The sequence below is a fragment of the Erpetoichthys calabaricus genome, chromosome 13, assembly GCF_900747795.2.
Source record: "Erpetoichthys calabaricus chromosome 13, fErpCal1.3, whole genome shotgun sequence".
In the NCBI taxonomy this organism is placed as follows: domain Eukaryota; kingdom Metazoa; phylum Chordata; class Cladistia; order Polypteriformes; family Polypteridae; genus Erpetoichthys; species Erpetoichthys calabaricus.
Genome location: NC_041406.2, coordinates 78,579,086 through 78,602,850, shown reverse-complemented (window position 1 = coordinate 78,602,850; position 23,765 = coordinate 78,579,086). Strand labels below are relative to the sequence as shown.

Sequence of the window (23,765 nt, the reverse complement as noted above, 5' to 3'; positions counted from 1 at the left end):
AAGGCACCTGTTTAATCCCAGCCGCACTTCATAGAGTCAAAGGACTAACCCTGGATGTGACACAATGCTCAAATCATCTCAAACTGGTTTCTTGAAAATGACAATGAGTTCATTGTACTCAGAACTCAATTCAACAGAGTACCTTTGGGATGTGGTGGAACAGGAGGTTCGCATCATGAAGGACAACTGCATGATGTTATCATGTCAATATAGACCAAAATCCCTGAGGAATGTTTCCAGGATCTTGTTGAATTTATGCCACAAAGAATTATGGCAGTTCTGAAGGCAAAAGGGGGTCCAACTCAGTATTAGCAAGGTGAACCTAATAAAGTGACAAGTGAGTATCTATATTTTCATTTAAAAAATGCCACAAATCCCTTAAAATGTTTGACAACAAATCACTAAAGATTATTTCCCTGAAAGGAGACACAAATTATTTTAAAGAAAACTTTACCAGATTGGATATTAGTGATGAGGGAATTATTTTTTTTGTGACATGTGGCAAATAAGCCTCTTGGCATTTAGCTGTTGCAAAAAAATTCCTGTGCTGGATCTTTTGGCTATTTGTGGGACCAAATGATTTACATAACAAAGCAGATAACATAAAATTACTGTTCCAAATTCCTCCAGTTTTCAGCCTCCTGCACTTGAAAGCAAAAAAACTTTAATCGTAAAAAATATTTTCCTTTAAAAATGATGGTATGAAAAAGTCCAGTGAAACTTGGGTATTTTTTTGTTTATCAGCTAGGAAATACAAATTTATTAAAAATGTCTCAAACTAAAAGTTGTACTTTACATTACTATGCATATATTACACATATCAGAACTGCAACCTCTGGATACTGAAAATTTGATTCTTCCCAAGGACTGTAGGCTTCTTCTTACCATTGCAAAAACCCTATAGGAGTACATTAACTTTTCTAACAAACATTCACATGCATTAATAGTCACACTGATGCCAAACACATGAGAACACACTCATAAACACACATTCTGTTAAGAAAAACATAATGAGAATGAAAAATCTAATGTATGGTACAAACATGACAAGATATTGCAGTCAATTTCTCACTATATACTATATAACCTTTTGTAAAAAAGAGTTGTGTTACAGTTTATGCATATATACTTTATCTTTAATATTTTCCACCTTCAGAGCTGTTTGAAATGCATCTCACATTAAGTGTTCTTTAAAATATGTTTCATTCTCCACAGTATACTTCAGAAGTTTTTAAAATTGTCCCAACAGATAAAAAAAACATTATAAAATACTTTTTTCTAGAATTTTATCTCTCTGTCTTGATCTCCTTCATGAAGAAGCAAAACAGAACAATCTCAAAGGATCTGGGAATGGCAGAGGACGATAAGTAAAAACAATAATGATAAATAATAGCACAGTGTGGCAGTGACTTATCTGTCTTCTTTCTCTGTTTAAAACAGAAAACACTCTATGCATAAAAATAAAAATAACAAATAAAAAAAAAACACTTTACTGAAATATATACAATGCCTGTTCAAAAAGGGAAAAGGACACAAAATTAACCATAAAGAAACAAATAAATAAATGAATAACACAGCATCCACACAAGTAAATGTTTGCTGCTGACAGAGATCTTAGTTGTAACACAACATGAATATACAACATAAGCAAAAGCAAAAACATCAGACATATACCTTTAAAGAGCAAATTATCTCTGCTTGAGTAACATTATCCAACAGTATGCAAAATTTAAAATAACAGTTACACAACTTTTAAAATTATGCATTACTGATAATCTTGATAAATACATTACAAACACAGCAATTCAATTAGAGAATAATTAACTTTCAAATCACAATTATATGTAATCTGCAATTAATCACACAACACATTCTGATCGAAATAATCACCATGTGTTGTGTACCAATGTAAAATATTTTAACAAGTAGTTCTTTCCTACATTCTTTGCTCTAAACCTAACGGTATTCAATTGGATTTAAACTACAAAACTGAATTCAACATTAGTTTTTCACTTTGACCTACCCAAATGAAAATCTTACAATAAAAACTGCCAAGACTAGTGATATGTATACAGTATACATTTTAGCTCACTTTAATCACTTTATGATCATTCCCCACCATAGTAAAAATCCTGGAATTCCCCAAATGTACACTATATACTAATTAAATGTTATCTAACAAATGCATCATAGGATATAATGCTGAATTCACTACTTACTGTATTTCTTATTATAATCTTCTTTGGTTCTTGTGTCACTTCCTGTGGAACAAATTTTATTGGCTCTTTAATCTGTCGCCTTGATCGTTTGGTCCCATCTGGCAAGGTTTCCATAGCAATGTCTGCTTCCATGTCACTACTACCTGCCTGATCACACTCTGAACATTGCCTACAAAGAATGATAAATGAATTAACAGAAAATTAATAGATTCAGCTTTAACATGATCCTGACAATAAAGGTAAAGACTTAATTACTAAAACCATTTAAATTACCTTCAATATGGTTAAAAAAAAATCTTTTTTTTTTGCTTTAATAAACATATATAGGCATGACACATCCATTTTATGAACTTACTTTGACTATTACTATGTTGAGGGGAACCAAGCTTAACCCTCACAATAGCAATTAAGCATGAGTGCATAAGACAGTAGTCCATTTGTGGGCCCATTCACAGCATAATCATGCCTACTAAAATTGGGTAATTTATATTAATGAAGTAACCTACAATGAGTGTCTTTGGGATTTAGGAGAAAACCACTGAATCTTGAGAATACTCAAAAAATGCAAACTTTTCACAGAAAATAATGATTAAGAGTCACAGATTCTCAATAGCAGAAGTACAAAAAATGTTGCAACAAAACTGGAAATAAAAGCTTGGTAAAATTTGTGCTCTTAATTATAATCTATTTTTTTCCTCCCACATTTGAAAAAAATGCCTGTTAGGTTAAATGACAGCTCTGAATTGATCCTGTGGGTGTGGGTGTGGGTGCATGTGTGTGCAATAGACTATATTCAAGGTGGCTCCTGCCTTGAACCTAGTGCTGCCTGAATATTCTCACAAATATATACAAGGTTAAGTGAGTTTGATAACAGATGGGACACATACCATTTTTTTTTAAATGTATGCAGTATTAAAAAAGAAAAACAGTACATTTTTGTAGAAATGTTAAAAACAAAGGATTATTCCACTATACAAATCTAAATGAGTTATAATGATAACAACAGTAAAACTTAACCTTATTCTCATACCACCATAATTCAGAATGATGTAATATAAATACAGTGCATCCGGAAAGTATTCACAGCGCATCACTTTTTCCACATTTTGTTATGTTACAGCCTTATTCTAAAATGGATTAAATTCATTTTTTCCCCAGAATTCTACACACAACAGCCCATAATGACAACGTGAAAAAAGTTTACTTGAAGTTTTTGCAAATTTATTAAAAATAAAAAATGTGAGAAAGCACATGTACATACAGTAAGTATTCACAGCCTTTGCCGTGAAGCTCGAATTTGAGCTCAGGTGCATCCTGTTTCCCCTGATCATCCTTGAGATGTTTCTGCAGCTTAATTGGAGTCCACCTGTGCTAAATTCAGTTGACTGGACATGATTTGGAAAGGCACACACCTGTCTATATAAGGTCCCACAGTTGACAGTTCATGTCAGAGCACAAACCAAGCATGAAGTCAAAGGAATTGTCTGTAGACCTCTGAGACAGAATTGTCTCAAGGCACATATCTGGGGAAGGTTACAGAAAAATGTCTGCTGCTTTGAAGGTCCCAATGAGCACAGTGGCCTCCATCATCCATAAGTGGAAGAAGTTTGAAACCACCAGGACTCTTCCTAGAGCTGGCCAGCCATCTAAACTGAGAGATCTGGGGAGAAGGGCCTTAGTCAGGGAGGTGACCAAGAACCTGATGGTCACTCTGTCAGAGCTCCAGAGGTCCTCTGTGGAGAGAGGAGAACCTTCCAGAAGGACAACCATCTCTGCAGCAATCCACCAATCAGGCCTGTATGGTAGAGTGGCCAGACGGAAGCCACTCCTTAGTAAAAGGCACATGGCAGCCCGCCTGGAGTTTGCCAAAAGGCACCTGAAGGACTCTCAGCCCAGCCAGAACCCAGACTTGAATCCGATTGAACATCTCTGGAGAGAACTTAAAATGGCTGTGCACCGACGCTTCCCATCCAACCTGATGGATCTTGAGAGGTGCTGCAAAGAGGAATGTGCGAAACTGGCCAAGGATTGGTGTGCCAAGCTTGTGGCATCATATTCAACAAGACTTGAGGCTGTAATTGCTGCCAAAGATGCATCGACAAAGTATTGAGCAAAGGCTGTGAATACTTATGTACATGTGATTTCTCAGTTTTTTTATTTTTAGTAAATTTGCAAAAACCTCAAGTAAACTTTTTTCACGTTGTCATTATGGGGTGTTGTGTATAGAATTCTGAGGAAAAAAATGAATTGAATCCATTTTGGAATAAGGCTGTAACATAACAAAATGTGGAAAAAGTGATGCGCTGTGAATACTTTCTGGATGCACTGTATGTACGATACTTCTGAGAACCTCTTAGATAACCTCGGAAAGATATACTATATGTACAATAGTATTCTACAGCTTACATTTTAAGTGTGCTTCCCATTCACCCATGGTTTTAGGCAATTGTACCACATAGGCTACCAAGGGGCATGGCTAAAGTTGCAGCCCAATTTCCCCCACTCTCAAGTGTTAATAAGATAGCAACTTCAGCAGTGCTGGAACCTTCATCAGCACACTTAATTGATAAAGACGGTAGCAGGAGTGACGTCAGAAAATACTTCAGCTTTGGGCCAAATGGGGACAGAAAACCACAAGATACATGCATGCCTGTACGCAAGATTATCAAATAAAGTGCTAACACAACCAATTTAGTCAAATGGCTGAAGAAGCGACAAACAAGTCAATATGTATTATTGAAACATTATTCACTTTATCCTGTAAACTGCTGCAATTGAAGTTGGAATGTGACGTTTGTTGTTGTTTCTTTACAGGCTACAATGTTTTTTATAGTCAGTTAAACATTTAGCACATTAAGACAGGGGACTGCATTTATTTTTTATCTGTAGGCCAGTTTTTTTTTCTGTGCTGTTCATTCTGGGTAACAATCTTTAGTATTAGGGCTCCCTTGATTTTCAAACCCTCACTGTAAGGTGTAATTTTAATATTATATTTAACCACATTTATTATACAATGTACAGTAAGATGCTGTAACTTTTCAGTGCTCAATTGCATAAACAGTGGTGCTACTCCTCTGTGTGCTCATATGTTTGGTATATTGGAATTTAGAATTGTGCGAGTGTGACTAAAGTAAAAGTTGATTAGATTTAGCTGGTTGTGCCAGCCACTTCTGGATGGGGTCTGAGTGAACGCAGCAAAGTGGTGCATTTTCCTTTGCATTTCTTCAGGTTAAATTAACGGGGAAAAAAATTAATTCTTAGTTGTTAAAAAAATGGAAATAGTGAGGGTATTAGAAATAAAACTTGACCCCTTAGCATTAAAAGTCAAGGCAGAAGTAAAGAATTTGGGTATTATCTTGAACTCTGACCTAAACTTTAAAGCGCACATTAACCATTTTACTAGACCTGCATTTTTCCATTTAAGGAATATTACAAAAGTTGGGCCTTTTATAACATTGCAAAGATGTTGAAACATTAATTCATGCTTTTGTTTTAGTCAACTAGATTACTGTAAGACACTCATAACTGGCAGCAAGAATCTTAACCAGAAAATGAGCACATCTCACCAGTTTTACATTGTTATATTGTTACATATTGGTATATATTTACATTGTTATATATTTAGAATTGACTTTAAAATACTGCTAATGATGTATAAAGCCTTAAATAGTCTTGCTCCTTCCTATATCTTAAAATGCTGTCCCCCTACATTCTAAGCCTTAACCTCTAATAGCAGCCTGCTTATAATTCCAAGAGCTAAGCTTATAAGAAGTGATAAGGTAGCCGTTTGCTATTATGCACCAAAAATCTGGAATACTTCACCAATAGAGATGCACCAGGCTAATGCTGTGGAATATTTTAAGAATTTTAAAATCCTATTATTTTAATTTTGCTTTTTCTTAGCTTCAGTTTAGTTCTACTCTTATAACATAAGTATGCATAGAATTATCATTCTCTTCAGTTAATCTGTTATTATTATTAATTTTACTTTTCTGTTTTTTTTTTTTCCAGTTCTTCCATGATGGAGTTCTTAACTATCACTACCTTATCAAAATCCTTTGCAGCCACATATGATTTCTGAATGAAAGCTGATACCCCAACTTATCACTGGGCAGTCTTTTGTCTTGGAATCCCTGTGGATTTTGTTTTGTTTTTTCCAGCTTAACTGGAGATTTCTTTTTATGTGGACCCTGGCCATCTGACTTTATCATCAGACTCTAATTTACAAACTTAAAAAGCAGTTTTATATTTAAGGACTCTACTTCTCTTAATTATACTTAATTATATATCTTTCTTATGTAAATGTGCATTAGTTATCTTTTGTATACTATTTATTTATTATTATTCTTATCTCAATTTTAATTTGTTGCACTTTGCGCTACATCCTTTGTATGAGAATGTGCTATAAAAATAAATGTTGTAGATGTTGTTGTCATTGAACTGTATTATAAAAAGTGCTGATTTTTCTACTTTACTGACAGTCCTGTTTTGTTGCAGTTTCTTTACACTCAAAACTCAAATCTGCCTTTGTATCATTATGACTGCAGGTAAATGTGAACTGGATTTTTAGGATGGGCCATAATGTGTATTATGGTTAAAACCAAGGCTATTGAATATTACTGTAGTTTAATTTTAAAGCATAAGAACAAGTATTTGTCGTCATCAAAGTAAAGATTTTAATGCATACAGAACTGCATTTTATTTAAATACATTTTTATTAATTTGTATTATATACTGTATTGGGTACCGAAAATGGTATTGAATTTCAGTACTTTTCTTAGTATTATATCAAGTTTAAAAATTTGGCATCTTGACAACCCTACTCACAGTGTTTAGTGGGATTTGAATTCACAATCTCAGGGTTCAAAGTCCAAAGCCTCATCCATTACAACACACCACCTGTCCTACATTGTACAAATACAACCAGCTTATTTGCTCTTCTGATTATTACCTACACCTTTTCAGTTGAAGGGAAAAAGACAATGTTTACACTATTTTAATGTTAAATGACACATTTTTAAGGGTGTTTCTAACACTTGACGGTCCATTGTAAAAAAGGAAAATCTGTTGCTTTTACACTGATACATCAAAATTGATTTCAAATTAATCCTGCCTCACTTGTTCACAGGGTTATGTGTTGTAATGCACCTTATATAAACTGTACAAAAGCACCAGAAAACAATCAAACCACCAAAACCTGCCTTTATTTGATGGTCCTATAATAGATAACATATTTCTTACATGTTGGTGGATTAGAACTAACCTTTTTTTAAACATGTTTCAGTGCCCTGCAACATGCCACCTGCAATTTATTTAACAACCACTTTCTTTAAAATGCTTTGTTTAAAATCTGCCAAAAAATACTGTCATTAGAAACTATGTAATAACTTCCAAGTTTGTCAAAGATCCTTAAACTTTTTTTAAAGCTTTCGGCATAAAACTGAAGGTGGCAGCAAAATTCTACTACTGAATAAAATTACAGCAACACGTGAATTCAGGAACTAAAAATAATAATATCCCTTCTTGTACATTTGGTAGTATTTTAATTAGTGGACACTCATTTGCCCATAGTCTTAGTTGCTTGGCAACCATTTTTCTGTTCTTGGCCAATGTAAAAAAAGCAATGCATATTCTTACTGATTATATGATATAAAAAAAGCAACAAAAATATGTTACATTTATAAATATTACTATGTGTGGAATTAATTAAAATAAATTTGGACATGACAACTTTAACAAGTGCTAACTCGCTGCTCATTGTTTCTTTAAACTTTGCAAATAAAAGAACATGGAAGACTTTTTGTGCTGTTTTTCTGCAAAAATGTTGTTATGTTAATTGAAAATTCAAAAAAAGTACAAAGCCTTTGATAACCTTTATTACCTAAAAATATAATTTAATAATTTCAAAGCAATACACACACATAATTTATCTGATCTGTGAAAATGGCTAAAAATATTGAACATATGATTAAGATCTGACAGAAGAGTTACAGCTTCATCGGTACATACTGTATTACAGGTAGATTTAGTAGTCATATATTCATGTATTTTAGCAGATTAAATAGTATTTTTCTGTTCAATATGATTAGACAGAGATATGAAGGCAGAAAAAAAATGCAGGCTGAGAAAACCGTGCAAAGAGAAAGTGGGACTGTGACAAAAAAAAGAAGAAAAATTTCCTTACCTGGGATTAATATGTGTAGATATTTTTTACCAAAACACAACCGTGAACTAAAAGATGGAAGTAAACATATGGCTTTAAAGTTAAGAATCCTATCAATGCTGAACCCAAAAAAGGTTTGAAAGTTCTTCGATATTTTTCTCACAGTCCTACCATGGATATAAATGATATCTTTATGAACAATTAATTGATATGTAGGAAACTAGATGAAGGATGCAGAAAGTAATATACTATATGAAGGAGTAGAATAACTCACCATTTTTTAATTATTTCTGCTAAATTTTGTTAGCTTATGGACATTAAAATTAGGGTTTGCAGACAGAGGTGTATCAGTATAAAATAACTGAATTTTTTGTATACCTTGCTAAAAAAAGGTAAACCAGAACAAATGCATGAAGGTATATTTGAGAAAATGTTAACACCAAATAGCATGTTATGGCTTAACTTGGAAACATTATCCTTTCAATCATTTGACACCTGAAAGTAATGACCAAAAGTTAACACTTTACTGCAGATGGATACCTTACTAGCAGCTATAGACTTACTAGTATTTGTACCCAATTATTTACACTCAGGGATATACAACAAAACAAATTAATAGCAATAGGAAACAGACTTCCTCTCCAAATGGAAGTTTTTAATTCAAACTAAAAGGAAATAAAAAAAATACCGTAAATAACACAATAAACTAACATATTGAATATGGTGATTTAATTACTAATATTATTTTTATTACTAAAATTATTACAAAGGCTCATTTTAGTATACAACATTCTTCTTTTAATGTGAAATTTGCACAAAACACAGGTTGGTTATGTGTCTGGTATGAATGACTTGATAGTATACTCAGATTAACATTATTATATACAAACCCTCATGATATTTTTAGATTATATTATGGTTTAGAAGATCTGGGAGTCTGGAGTCAAACTGCCTTTCATTCACAGAATTTCAATGTCACCAATCTGTGTGACTATCATTGAGCTGATTCATTTCTAACTCAGCTTAATCCAGTATACGGTCACATTGCCCACCTAATTATGACTTTAGCATAAAGAAATAATTAAATGTAACACTATTGTAAAATAAATCATTAACCAAATACATGTAATTTAACATACATGACACATAACATCATACAATGTCTTAAAAAATAATTTAGTTCCCAAAACATTTAAGAGTGTCTCACTGCCCAGGATTTTGATTAATTAGACTAGGAAATTTTATTACATACATACACATTTTTATGATTAGGAAGCCATGAAAAATTAAAAGAAATAGTAAAACATAATAATTTTTAAAAAAATTCTCAGTCTATATAGATGCATTTCCCTGTGTAAATACTTTGTAGTTTCGCTGCTACTAGAGGGTAAAACAAACAAATCTTTCTGTACAAGTCTCTGTAAATTTTGTTAATTTTGATGAAACAGTATTTACCTATTACTCCTTAAAAAATGCTTTAGCTTAGTAAAGTTTTATGGGTAATAATAGACATCAATTTTAAAATGCTTCGACAGATTGTTGAAGAGATTCAAATCAGGATGCTCACTGAGTCAATCAAAGAAATTCACATCGTTGATTATGCGCCACAACAGTGTACCTCTGGCAGTGTGTTTTAGATCATTGTCTAACTGAACAACCCAGCTTCCATGCCAGCTTTGAATTTCTGGAAATGAGGTGAAAAGTTTTTATTCAGTATTTTTCTTAATTATGCCTAATTAGCCTTTTCACCAATCAAGACAAAAAGTCTCTGTTGTTGAAAGCAAAATATAATCTGAAGTTGCCACAACCAAGGTTAACAATGGGGGCAGCATCACCTGGCTATGAGGTGTCTGTATTGGGGCTATACACATTTCCAAGAATTCGACTAAAAAAAATGTTTCATTTTAGCCTCACCAAAACAGCATTAAAGTCACAATTTTAAAGAACCTTTTTAAAAGTTGGCAAAGCTTAGTTAAAGTAGCTTTGTCAGCTAATGCAATTTATAGAGAGCTTCTAGCTTGACGCACAATTCCTAAAATAAAGGTGTAACAAAAATACATAACAAGCTCACTTGTATTATATTTTTGCTGTAAATTTAAAGGGCAAAAAAGACCCACTCTGTTTAGTTTAGTTCTGTTGGTTATTCGTTGAAGACTGGATCCTGTCCTCAGTACTCAGCAAATCAGGTTATGCATGTTTTTTTGCTTTGCGTTGTGTTTAACATGTTGTGCAATGACAAATGATCATCTTTTTTGTGTGAGACTATATGAACATATGCCCCATTCCATTTTGTTTTTGATCATATCACATTATGTGCCCAGGTAACTTTGCTTTTTGTGAAGGTCCATGTTTTCTACCGTCACCTTTGCTTGAAGGGTTCTGTTTTCACCTACTCATTTTAAACAACACTACATGAGTATTTGATGTTTTGCGGACACACCACAAACCAAAATGTAATTACAGAAAAATAAAACAAAGTACATAACGTTCAAATATATGTGCAGTACCTAGTACAGTATATTTAAGCTACATTCAAATATACTTGAATACATACTTATTCTTTACATTAAGAGTTTTAGAATCATAATTTGACAGCCCTACACTGAAAAAATAAAACTTGTGTGAAAAATAATAATAAATAATAGCTAACGATACGCAAAATAATCATTAATTAATAAAAATGGGTTTTACCCTTTTTATTGATTTTTTAATTCTAATTCAATAAAAAAAATAAGAATAATATTAACTTATTATTTTTCTTAAAATGTAAACATTTTTTATAACTTATTCTAAGTAAAAGAACTATACTGTGAATTGAACACATTTAAGTTAAGTTACATTTAATGACACGGCACTTCCTCTCACATCGAAATGTAATGACACGGCACTTCCTCTCACATCGATTTCTTGGTCTTTTCAACAACGCATTCAACTGTAATGTTTATCCATAATAAGAGCTATTTTACTATGAATGTGTAAGTATAAAGCATATTAATTCCATAATGAATAACTAGTATTTCATTTCGTATAGTTACAGACGTAAGCATTTGTTGTTTTAACGAAACCTTTCTCTTCATGTGGGAAACATGGCGGGCAAGGTAGCGTCTTTCTAACAACCTACCTCGTTGGTTTGCTTTAAAAAGCAAGCACATTTCTCGGATAGTTACATATGTTCATATTTATTTTATCGTTTAAAACTTATTTTACACAGAAAAAGAAAATGACACTTTAGAGATAAGTTTGTGAATGATATGGCGTTTGTCCTAAACTACGATGTATAAACAACATAAAAAGACGTTTGCCTAACCGTCACGGTATTATTTGACCTCTTATTTAATTAGTGTTCTACACAGGTAATGTATTTTCTGGTTAATTTTTAACACTGTGATTTATTTAGCGATGTTTGATTTCCTACATCCTATTTTAGTATCGCATACTGAAAAGTAGTGGAAAAGGCGGCCATTCATTTAACCGGATATGTTGGCGTAAATGCAGGACATGTTTAAAGAGCAGCATCTGTCTCAGGATTTCACTCTTTCACTCTCTACATTTCCTTACCGTTTACCACTCATTCCTGGGACAATTTGATTGAGATATATTTTTTGTGTAAGTTTAAAAAAAGAAAAGAAAATTTGCATTGACATTTGAATGTCAGTAATTCAGTAAAAATTATCCTCAGACATTTGATTTAATTTTCCTTTGAAAATATAACTCTGTTGTTGTGACTACATGGAATTTTAGCATTCATTTGTTATACAGTCATTACTGTCCAGCGTTGCATCATTACTCATTTTTTTAATACTGTAATTCAAATGAAAATCAGAGTAAAATAAAACCATTTTTGCCACTACTTATATTTAATCAAACTCATTTATTTTAGGTAAATTTGAGTAAATTAATAAATTAAGTTTACTCAGTAGTGCAGTATATTAAATCTACTCAAAAATATTGCTTGTAATTTGCTGCCTTATTTTTTTTTAAGTAATTTTAATGCAGCATTTTTTACACTGTACTACAGATGTTTTGGTCCATATTGAAATCTGAATTTGAAATTGAATATCTTAAACAAATTACACCATTTCCTTAAGGACATCTCAAGGTGTCAAGACACCCAGTTTAGTAAGTTCTGCCCTAGACTTTTTGTTGTATTAAAATCACATCACTAAAAATCACCCAATGTGTGGCCTGCCTGTCTATCTCCATGACCTCTAATACATGTTTTATGAAGATAGATTAAAAAAAGAAGCCTTAATCAAAGAAATGTTATCTGCAAGTTTATGCCATGTTTCATTAAGGAAACAGACTCTTTTCTCAAAATAATGTAATTAACTAGAACTGCTCTGTTTCTAACAAACAGATATTTCACAAGCAACATTGTAGAATGCTTTTAAATGAAGAAGGCTAATTTTTATGTAAGGTTTAATTATATAACAAATTGTTTAAAGAGTCAAAACTCATGGAAGATCTAAATTTGAGGCTGAATTATGACTCCTACATTTTGGATGCATTTTATGTTTGCAACCGAGTAGTTTTTAAGGAGCTCAAAAATACTATGGACAAAAGTCAGAACAAAACAAAACAAAAATAAATAGTCTGTAATTAATGACCATAGAGATGACCTCAATGGTGTTCTAAAAAGTTACCACTGTTCTTAGTTCTATTAGCATATTTTGGAAAAAAAAATATCCCCTTCATATCTTTTCTGAAAATGTATAAGCCTTTTCCTACAAAAATCTCAATTATTAAGCCAGGGTAAGCATGCTCTTTTAGGTGTGGTCCAAGCCTGTTGTCAACACTGGAAGTAATTTAGCCAAGCCTACTACAGGCTACACAGTTGTGACATTTTCATACAGCTTCTAAGCACATAAATATAAAGTTCCTCTTTAATTACTTTAATGGCAGAAAATAAAAAATTCTTACTGCTGACAAAAAAACACCTAGATAGCAACAACACTGTTGGTAAGTCTGAAACCTTTGCACCTATAAAATGTTTCAATTGTTTTTCATTTGTTTGCCAATTATGGGAACTTAATTTACTGAATGCTGACTATTCATTCTGGGTTCGATATGGTGATCTAATTAGAGGTTTCATTTTTATGGTCTCAGGAACTTATCTGACTGTATCACACTGATTGATTGGCTGAATTAGTGTTCATGCTATTTTGGCCAACAATTGTGTCGGCTAGTGGGACTGAAGTTAAACTAGAAATTACTGAATGGTCTAGAAAAAACAAGCCAGTTCAATTATTAGTTAAAGCTAAAATCAGTATCATAATCTGATCCTCCAACTTTTAACCCGGACTCCATCCCTCACTCTGTAAAGGTTGCACAAGAATAGGTATTAGGAATCAACACTGCAAACCACTGTGGTAGCTGGACTGCTGGAAAAAGCTTACTGTTCTACTCCTTGTGCCAAGCAAAGGAAAGTTTCTAATAACGAGTAACAGCAAAGTCCTGTAATATGGAGAAAATTTAGATTTAAGTTGCTCTTCTTTCAGCACCATGACCTTCTTCAAAAAAACTGGCAAACAATTGCAGAGAGTGCAAGAAAATGCACCTTAATTATGCCAGAGACATTAACTAAAGCAAGCTATGTATCACTACAATTCCAATTTTGCTGATGCTAATGCAAATTGTAAGATAACATGAATTGTTTTAGATGACCTGTTTGTTGAGTTTTGAAGATTACAATCTAAATAAACAAATACTTATAGGGCATCTACTATGACAGGTTAATTTATGTCATGACATTGCTTAAGCAAACAATGCTCCATTTAAAATGTCAAGTCAGGGTAGCTTAATTCAAACCAAAAGATTACTCAATGCTCTTTAATTCACTACAACAAGCAAATTAAACAAATGAAATGTTAAAGTAAAATTATTTTATGATAAAGCATACAGAAAAAGTTTAAATTTTTCTGTCAAACTTTCAGGAGCCTTTACTTATCATATATATCCACTTGAGAAGCATGACAAAATCAAATAACAAGTAGGCACTGGCTGGCAGTTACAAAGGGGTTGGAATATATCTTTTCTATTTAAATGAACAAAGCACTGTAGATGAAAAAACAGTAATGTTATCTATCTTTACAAACATTTTATATATACAAACTGTAGTTTTTATTCATCTCAATCAAAAACGACACCTTGAGGATCCAGCAAAGGGAACTTTTTCTCACATACATAATTATTAACATTTACTATTAATAGTTAATAGTAATGGTTTATTAATAGTGATGATTCTTGGATTCTTAAAGCCAGCAATGTCAATCCCCAGTTAAGGTGACTGAATGGCATGTAATACTCAGAATCACCCTTGTTGTGGCTTATGGCTTTCTTAGGCAACAAAGACTACAGGGTGGTACATAGTGTACAACTGCTTCATGAAACAAATCTGCATTAAATGATTCATGTTAAGGTTTTCCTACATTAGCATAATTATTGTTAGGAATAATGAAGGAAAGGGGAGCCTAAAAATGTAACATTGTGCACAATACATTTTATACAGAATGACCATTCAAACACTAGTCTTCCTGGCTTAAAATCAAAACTTCTGGGTCCACGTGAGAACACAGTTTTAATATAATACTGTATGTCAAAACATCTGGAGCAGTTATAAAATGAAAGTCTGAAAATGGAGATCATGTGGAAGCAAATTAAAACATCAAGAAATAATTCACAGCATAAGACTAAATAGTCAACTGTGCTAAATATGTTAAGATGCATATAAGGTTTTATGAAATGATAAATTTACTATTATTTTAAGTTATTAAAGAACAAAACAATTAAATAATTATTCTGTAAACAGGAAGAGTTCTATTATAAAACTTAACTAAGTATAAAAGAAAAATGCTGGCCCTTCCACTAAATACATAAATGGTGATATCAGCACAGTGAACTGTGTTTAAGTGACACAGCTCTAAATAAAAGACTTGCTTCTTTATTGAAAGATCAAAGTCTTCTAATGTGCCAAAGGTTGAAGATGATTTTTAGAAGCAGAAAAAAAACCTTTTCATAATATCTGATTTTAACACAGAAGGTTTTCAGCAGTCTGAAAAAAACTGCAGACCTGGTAGGTGTTCCATTTAAGAGAACAAGCATTTCTTTAAAAGTAACATCTTTTCATCATCTTTCAGCTCTTTTTTCCTTTGCAGGCACACTGAAGATAAAAATCATAACTTTAATATAAACATCGAGATTTATTACTCATCATGATAAAACAACAATAGGTAACACTCACCTCACTAATGTCAGTAGGTCTTTTTAAAGTAAAATACATTATAAAAAGAATTGTTTTGCGTGCCCAGAGTAATAGTAAAACAAAATAAATAGCACAGTAATATTTTATATAAAGGAAAAAATAGACAGATAGACAGACAGACAGATAAACAGACATTTTATTAATTCCAAGGAGGTCAATTACAGCATCTGACACACAAAAACTACACAAAATACATTTGCGGTGAATCTACAAGATAAACAAAGAAAATGCAAAAAGAAAAAAAACCTGATGCATTTTACAGGAAACTTCATTATGCAGAGCAGATACACTCATCTTCTTCTTTGAATATGTAAAAATATATGAAATACATAAGTCCTAGTAGAAAGTTTTCAATTTATAAATCAATCTGCATCTTTACTCTCACCTATTGTAATGAGCTCAGAGTAGATATTTAAACAATGACATCATGGGTACAAACAGCTGTCCTAAGGTCCCTATGCAGGAATGCTGAGCTCACTTAGCATAATGGGTAAGGAAGTGAACAATACAGGAAGATCTCAGCATAGAACAGCACCTGCTTTAGATTGAAAGGAACACGTTAGAAGTGGTTTTGACATGTAGAGAAGATGGCCTTCAGTGTCTCCCTCAGGAGGAATTATCAGGCATGGCCCACTGAGAGAAGGCTGTGGCATCACATACTGTACACTATATACCCAAAAGTATGTGGACACTCATCCAAATTATTGAGGCCAGCTATTTCTACCACATCCATTATTAACAGATGCATAAAAGCAAACACCCACCATGCAGTCTTCATTGACAAACAATATCAGAACAATGAATAATACTGAAGAGCTCACTGACATTAAACATGGAACTGTCATATAAAGTCACCTTTGCCACAAATCAGCATGTGAATTTTTGCCTTGCTAGATCTGCTCTGGTCATCTGTGACTGCTATTATTATGAAGTGGAAGCAACTAGGAGCACCAACAGCTCAGCCATGAAGTGACAGACCACGCAAACTCAAGTGCTGAAACACATTGTGCATAAAAATATCCTGTCCTCTCTTGCATCACTCACTATCTGATGGTAGTCTGATGGATTAATCTGTGTTTGGCCGATGCCAGAAGAACTACCTTCCAGACTTCATAGTGCCTACTGAAAATTTTGTGCAGGAATGTTAATGGGCTGGGGCTGTTTTTCAGGGTCTGGGCTGGGCCCCTTGGTTCCAGTGAAGGGCACTGTTAATGCTACAAGTACAGCAAACTAAGCCACTTTAGACAATAGTGTGCTTCCAACTTTGTGGTGAAGGCCCTTTTCTGTTTCAGCCTGAATTTGTGCCTGTTCACAAATTCAGGTCCATAAACACATAGTTTAATGTGTTCTGTGTACCATAACTCGAGTTAAAACCTTTGGGATGAATCGGAATACCAATTATGAGCCAGGTCATCTTGTCCAAGATCACTACCTCACCTCAAAAATGCTCATTTTGGCTGAGTGGGCAGAAATTCCCAGACACACTCCAAAATCTTGGTGAAAGCCTTGCATGAAGAATGGTGGCTGTTAAAGGTGCAAAGGTGAGGCAACTCCATGGTAATACCCAAGGTCTTGGAATGGTACACGACTGGTCAAAAGTTTTAGAATACCTCATCTTTTCCAGTTTTTCTTCAAATTTCATCAGCTGATATGCAATGAATGACCTAAAATTGTGAAAGGGTAAGCAGTACACTGGCAAAGGTTTAAATTTAAAGTTTAGGTTAGCAAAAACTGAAAAAAAGGAAATATCGGAATATTATAAATGGGCCTTCTTCATGGAACAACTAATAGGTTACAACCTACAGATATTCTGCAGCAATTAAAGTAAATTAACCCTGCAAGTAAAAGCAAATAATTTGCACAGGTATCCCAACTTCTGTTGATTAATTAAAAACTCTCTATCTGTCTTAAAGCACAGTTGAAACAGACTGTCACTACACCCTCTGAAGTACTACTTAGACAATATTCCAGTGATAATGGCAAGAAATCAGCAATTAACAAACGAAATGAAACAGAACATTATTACCATTAGAAGTGGAGTCCTATCATTTAGAGAAACTGCAAAACAATTCAAGGTGACAGTGAGTATGGTGTCCTACACAATTCAAAGGCAATTGGAAACTGTAAGAAACCGTTACAGGAAGAGATCTGGTAGAATAAAAGTAATAACCCAATCAGAAGATAAGTTTCTGAGGGTCACCAGCTTGTGTGATAGGCTCCTCACAAAACAATACCATCAACAACAGCTTCAAGCACAGCTTAATAGTGGTCGAAGAAAGCAAGTATCAGTTTCTACTGTGAAGAGGAGACTTTCCACTTTCCCACAACTATTTGCAGATAGATAGATAGATAGATAGATAGATAGATAGATAGATAGATAGATAGATAGATAGATAGATAGATAGATAGATAGATAGATAGATAGATAGATAGATAGATAGATAGATAGATAGATACTTTATTAATCCCAAGGGGAAATTCACAAGTGCATCCTAGATTTACTGTTAAATGATAGAGTAATTTTTTGGTTAATTTTTATTGAAAGTGAATGCTCATTTTGTGTTTTGTGATCCCACATAGCCAGAGTCCAGCTTTTGGGATTGACAAATGCCATTTAGCCAAACTGTAAATCAAGTGAAGAGGTCTGCAAAGCCCTGCATGAATGCTACAAAGAACATAATAACATACCTGCAATTATTTACAATAAAAATCCCAGTGAAGATAGATTATAAACTTAAAATGAATAAACTCTCATAAATAATATTTCAAAGAAGTGTTCAGTATAGCTGGCAACACTGTGAAAACTTGACTTAAAACAAACATGTCTGGTATGTCAAAATCTAGCAAGTCATATTTACAATATATAAAGTCTTTCTATTAATCAACATGCTACTTATTTTCAAGTTAAATCCTTAAAAGGCAAAATTTTTTTTTATTTAAAATGTGTTAATTCTCAATATATATATATTTTTTTAAATTTGGGTATAACGTTACTAGCGTTTACAACTAACAGCACATGATCTATTTTTCTCAGATTATACTATGCTTTATAGGTTTATGTAACACATTTTTCAGCTTGTCCGTAAAATATAATTAAAACTGTTTTTCATCTAATTTCTAGACTACAGTCTATGAGCAATGTCATGGTTGCCAACTCTGAACTGTAGGCAAAACTGAAATTCCTTACATTTCATTAATATTTCTATGGCCTAAATAATCTTTGCCAATATGTGAATTTAGTTATCTAGTCTAATTTGACTTGCTGCAAACTAGCTTTTTCTTTGTTTTTCCAAATTACTTTCCCATATTATTTTGCCAGGGCAAAGTTATAAACCTGGACATTGTGTCATTTCATGTCTGCACACATAAATATACTCACCCTCACCGGGAAAAAGTACTGCAGCAGCCATATTAACGTGCCTGCCTTTGACATGTGGAAGAAAACTAGAAAGGCCATAGAAATTCATGAAAAACATTGGAATGATTTGTAAACTCAACATAGAGGTGCCTGAACCAGGAGGGTTTCGTAGGGTGTATGTAGGCAGTGTAATGCAGCTTCCATTCTTCTGAGCTAACACTAACACAGCTCAGGGAAACATCCCCTAACTGTGTGGCGAAGAAGTCTGGAGGATGAAGAGGAAAATGACGTAATGTCACATTGAACAGGCTGAGCCTAATAAGAATGAATAACTCAGGAAGAAGAACAGCATTGGTTTCTCAACTTGAAAATACTGCATATTAAGGGCTATAGTACAAAAGCAAGGTCAAAAAAAGGCAGAAAAAAAATCAAGGCAAACATAAAGACAAAATTATCTAAAATACTATACAAAAATGGCTTTCAGAAAGACGAAGGAAGCACAATTCTCGAGGCACAGCACCCTCTTTTATTTCAATGAACTATTCGATCATGCGAATGCAGACCTATAATTACAGAAAAGTAAAAGATAAAGACAGGCACAACCAAAGATAAGCTACACATTAAATGAGGGGCTAAGGCCTTATTCTGATAATCTCAGAATGCCTTATAATGTTTCTTAATCTTCATTTTTACATGTTTCCTTCAGATTCACAGTGTGACAAATGATTTATAAATAGACTAGAGATGTTAAATAGAAGTGTTCATTAGAGAAAATTTTTTCAGATGTGAAAAATAGAAACTACAAAGGGCATACAAGTCTGAATTCTTACACAAGTAGCATACTTCGATTCATATTTAAGAGAAATTATTTGTTGATAAACAATGTTTGTGATCTTAAGCATACAATTTTGCAATTAAATATACAGGGTCAAAGAAAATGAGAAAGCATTATTTTTCATTTGTCTAACATTTGAAACTTTTAAAAAGGTTTTAAAATATCTAAAAAGCACTGTACTTTAATTTCTGTCAGTTGTAAAAAACATGCAGAGGCATGTTATGAAGCCAGGAAAAACTCACTTTATATTTATTTCACCCGTGACCCTGTAGTTAGGATATAGCGGGTTGGATAATGGATGGATGGATATTTATTTCAAACATGAAAATAAAAGTTCATTAATGAAACTTTAAAAAAGATATAATAACTATAATAAGAAGCAGATCAGTCTTTTAAGAGGAGGGAAGGAACTGCTAAAGAAGAGCATACAGATAATGCAATGGTACAATACTGTAGCAAGTAGCTGTTAATACTTACCAAAAAACAAACTTATAAATTAATTTTTTACATACAGGATCAAATCTCCCCCTTCATATCCATGAAAATGCAATGGAATGTGAAGAATCTTAAGTTCCTAGGAGTCTATATAACAAAGGATCTCACTAGGTTTAACATCTCTTATCTGGTGAGTATACCTCAACAACAACTATACTTTCTCAGGAAACTGAGACAGGCTTATCTGCCTAAGCAACTTTTAATCAACTTCTACTTTAGTGCAATACAAACTATCCTCTCCTACAGCCTGATTGTGTGGTATGCCAGCTGCACAGTTACAGAATGGAAGGAGCTACACCGTGTGTTGAAGGCTGCACAGTGAAACATCAGGGTAGACCTTCTAAACATGGACACCATCTATGCTATCCGACTTCAGACCAAGGCTAGCAGCATTATCAGAGACACAAAACATCCAGGCCACCATCTGTTTGCCCCACTACCATCTGGAAAGAGGTTTAGGGCAATCAGATCACGCACTAACAGACTGCGAAATAGCTTTTTCCCAAGAACAATGATTTCCATCACACCTCTCCAAACCCAATACTCCTCCAGTTCACAGGAACTGTAATATAAACATAAAATATACAATAAACTGTAGACACACATATAGACACATATTACCTTCACATTTATAACACATACAAGGAACTTATTCTTAGGCAATGCATATTGACACTTTAAATACTGTATAATATATATTTTGTTAAGCTGTACATAATGTCATTTTGTATATGGCAATTGAATATATGCTGCTTTCTTCTTCATTACGTTTCTTCATTATTTGAATAATTGTCTTATAGTGGTGTTTTATTGTTACCTTTTTTCTTTGCTGCACATGGAAAGTTGTCATCAGATTTTCGTTGTACGAAAGTATAATGACAATAAATAAACTCAAAGTCAAAAGTCTCAAAGTCAAAATAAATACAACAGCACATCTTTCGTTAAGTTACATTTTTATGATTTTATGGGAATGAGAGATTTCAAGACCAATTATAGAACTTAGTTGTTTAACCAAGAAAAATAATAAAACAAATACCGTACCTAAGAATAATCAAAAGCAATGAATAACATAGCTGTATTACATCATTAGTTTAGTCATCACAACTAAAAAACCTGTATAAACTATAGACCAACTTGGATTGCAGAGCCTACCAATGATTCTGCAACATGTCAGTTTTTTCTTTAAACCATAACGTAACTTTAATTTAAAACACAACTCTTACATTTGCCTTTTTCTGTGCTCCTACAGTGGGCTATATATTTAGATTACTGTGAGCAAAATGTTAAACATAAGATGATGTACACAAATATTAAAAGAACACATCAGCAGGAATCTTAATATCACATCTGCAAAAACTTTATATACATACATATATATATATATATATATATAAATAAACACTAATACACACAGATTAGTGAAGTGAACCTTAGGCTTACCAGTAACTATTTTTTGTCTTCTTTGGCATTCTTGTAAGAGGTGGATCAAGGCAGCCAAGATGATAATGCAGCTTGCAGGTATCACATAGCAGTAGAAGATGCTGATCCTGGTTCTTCTTGCAAATTCCACAGCTGGCAGGGAAGATATTATTAAACTGAGCCTATTTGTTACAAAGCTTCCAGGCTTGCATTAGCATTTTTTTTAAGTTCAAATGAATGAAAAATGTCTACAAATATACTTTTACAGTATCATCTTGACTTTTGTGAAAAGTTCATTAAAATTAAACATTTCCAGTAATATTTAAGCAATTTTATACAGAGACTAGCAAAACAGTGAAGAATGGAAATTACAGTCTTCTGTATTTGAGGATGGGAGCACACTCTTCTCAAATACTAACCCATCTAGAAATAAACTTCAAATCAAACAAAATTTTAGATAGCACAGACTAAAACTAACAAGGCAGAAACAGTAGAACAGTTCTTTTTACCTAAAAATTTGTTTTTAAAGTGAGCTTCATGGTTACTGGGTGCCAAACCTTGCTAACTATTATGAGACATTGTTGTACACTGGTTAACATATTGTATACTTGTAAAATACAAAAAGGAAAAAGAAGTGTTTCAGTTTTAAGAATGAATTTTATTTTACTTAGTATTTATGAAATAACCACAGACAGACTTTGTTTTTTAGAATGTCACCTACAAATGTTAAGTGCTATATAAATAAAGCTACAATTTTGTGACTTCAAAAGAAAACTTTTGTCAAGTGTTAAATACAATAAAAAGATGTGCATGCAGTTATATATTTCACTATGTTTCCTGACAAGAAAGAAGTACATATGGTTCATTATCCAGTTTTTATTTTAGCATTACAAATGATTATAGAAAATAATTGCATACCCTAACAATAATACTAATATAACATGGCATACAGATTTATTAAAATAATTTAATATGAATGCCACTCTTCCACATTCAAAACAGTTTTACAGCCATCCATCTGAACTCCTGATGACACTTCTAGGATTGCATACTTCTCATTGCTCCAAATGTCATTTATAATTTAAACAAATTGCAGACATCAGAGTAATAAAGTGTAGATGATCTTATATCCAGATGTAATATTTACATGAAACGCTCACATTGCTACTTCATGTGTCATATACAGTAATTATATTTCACCACAGAGACCTTAGGATATAGGCCTTGATTATGTAAGGAAGGCTTAATTTTTAGTTTTAAAAAAAAAATTGTTGAATAAATTGTGGACATTGACAATCTAAATAAAAGTGAGGGCATCAATGAGTTTAACACAGGCTTGGCCATTTAAGCACACAGTAACTATCTGTTCAAATGTTTTACCACTGCTACACACTTGATATATAGCATTTTAACTCTGAAATGCTATATCATGGAAATTTGTCTATGTCCCGTATTTAGAAAGCAAATAATGCATATTAATAACTGAGACACTATGACAGGACATTATAATAATGTAGTCACACTGCTGTGTATCACAGCAACATGTCAAACTAACTTACTATATCAATTCTGGAGAATGTTGTATCAAAAATAATAACCGATGCCATGCTGGTTCAAAAGCCTGTTAAAAATTGATCTTCCATGTTTCAGGAAAGTTGTGCTAGGCTGCATTGACGATTTCACCATTTCCAACAGAGCCTGGCTGAGTTCAACCACAGGTTAATTATCAGTAGTTAATCACAAAATATTTTAACTATGGATGCAAAAAGACTTATTCAAAGTAAAGATGTCCAGTGTTATAACAAAACAGTTCAAAAAATTTTTATTTTTGGACAGTTCCTTTAAAAAAATAAAGAAACTTGTAAACAGACTTTAAACTTTGTCTAGAAAGTTAAGAGTACACATAAAACTAATGTGCAACACAACAATGTAAGAATAAGTAAAGGAATTATGCTTCACATGTTGCTTTTCATTCACTGCTTTTCTTGCTATGGTAGATTCGGTACAAAGTGTGA

The 23,765-nt window shown here is 33.0% G+C and overlaps 1 protein-coding gene across 3 annotated transcripts in view; it reads right to left on the bottom strand.

Annotated features, from left to right (window-relative positions):
* phf14 (PHD finger protein 14) overlaps positions 1 to 23,765 on the bottom strand; it is a 299,338-nt gene that overhangs the window by 152,640 nt on the left and 122,933 nt on the right. For 2 of the 3 annotated variants that reach the window (XM_028817150.2, XM_028817151.2), the window contains exons 13-14: positions 21,772 to 21,903; positions 2,220 to 2,388 (exon numbers count right to left, since the gene is read on the bottom strand). In XM_028817150.2, coding sequence (XP_028672983.1) covers positions 2,220 to 2,388; positions 21,772 to 21,903 — 301 coding nt within the window. The remainder of the gene's footprint in view (positions 1 to 2,219; positions 2,389 to 21,771; positions 21,904 to 23,765) is intronic. The other variant, XM_028817152.2, reaches the window with a different exon arrangement.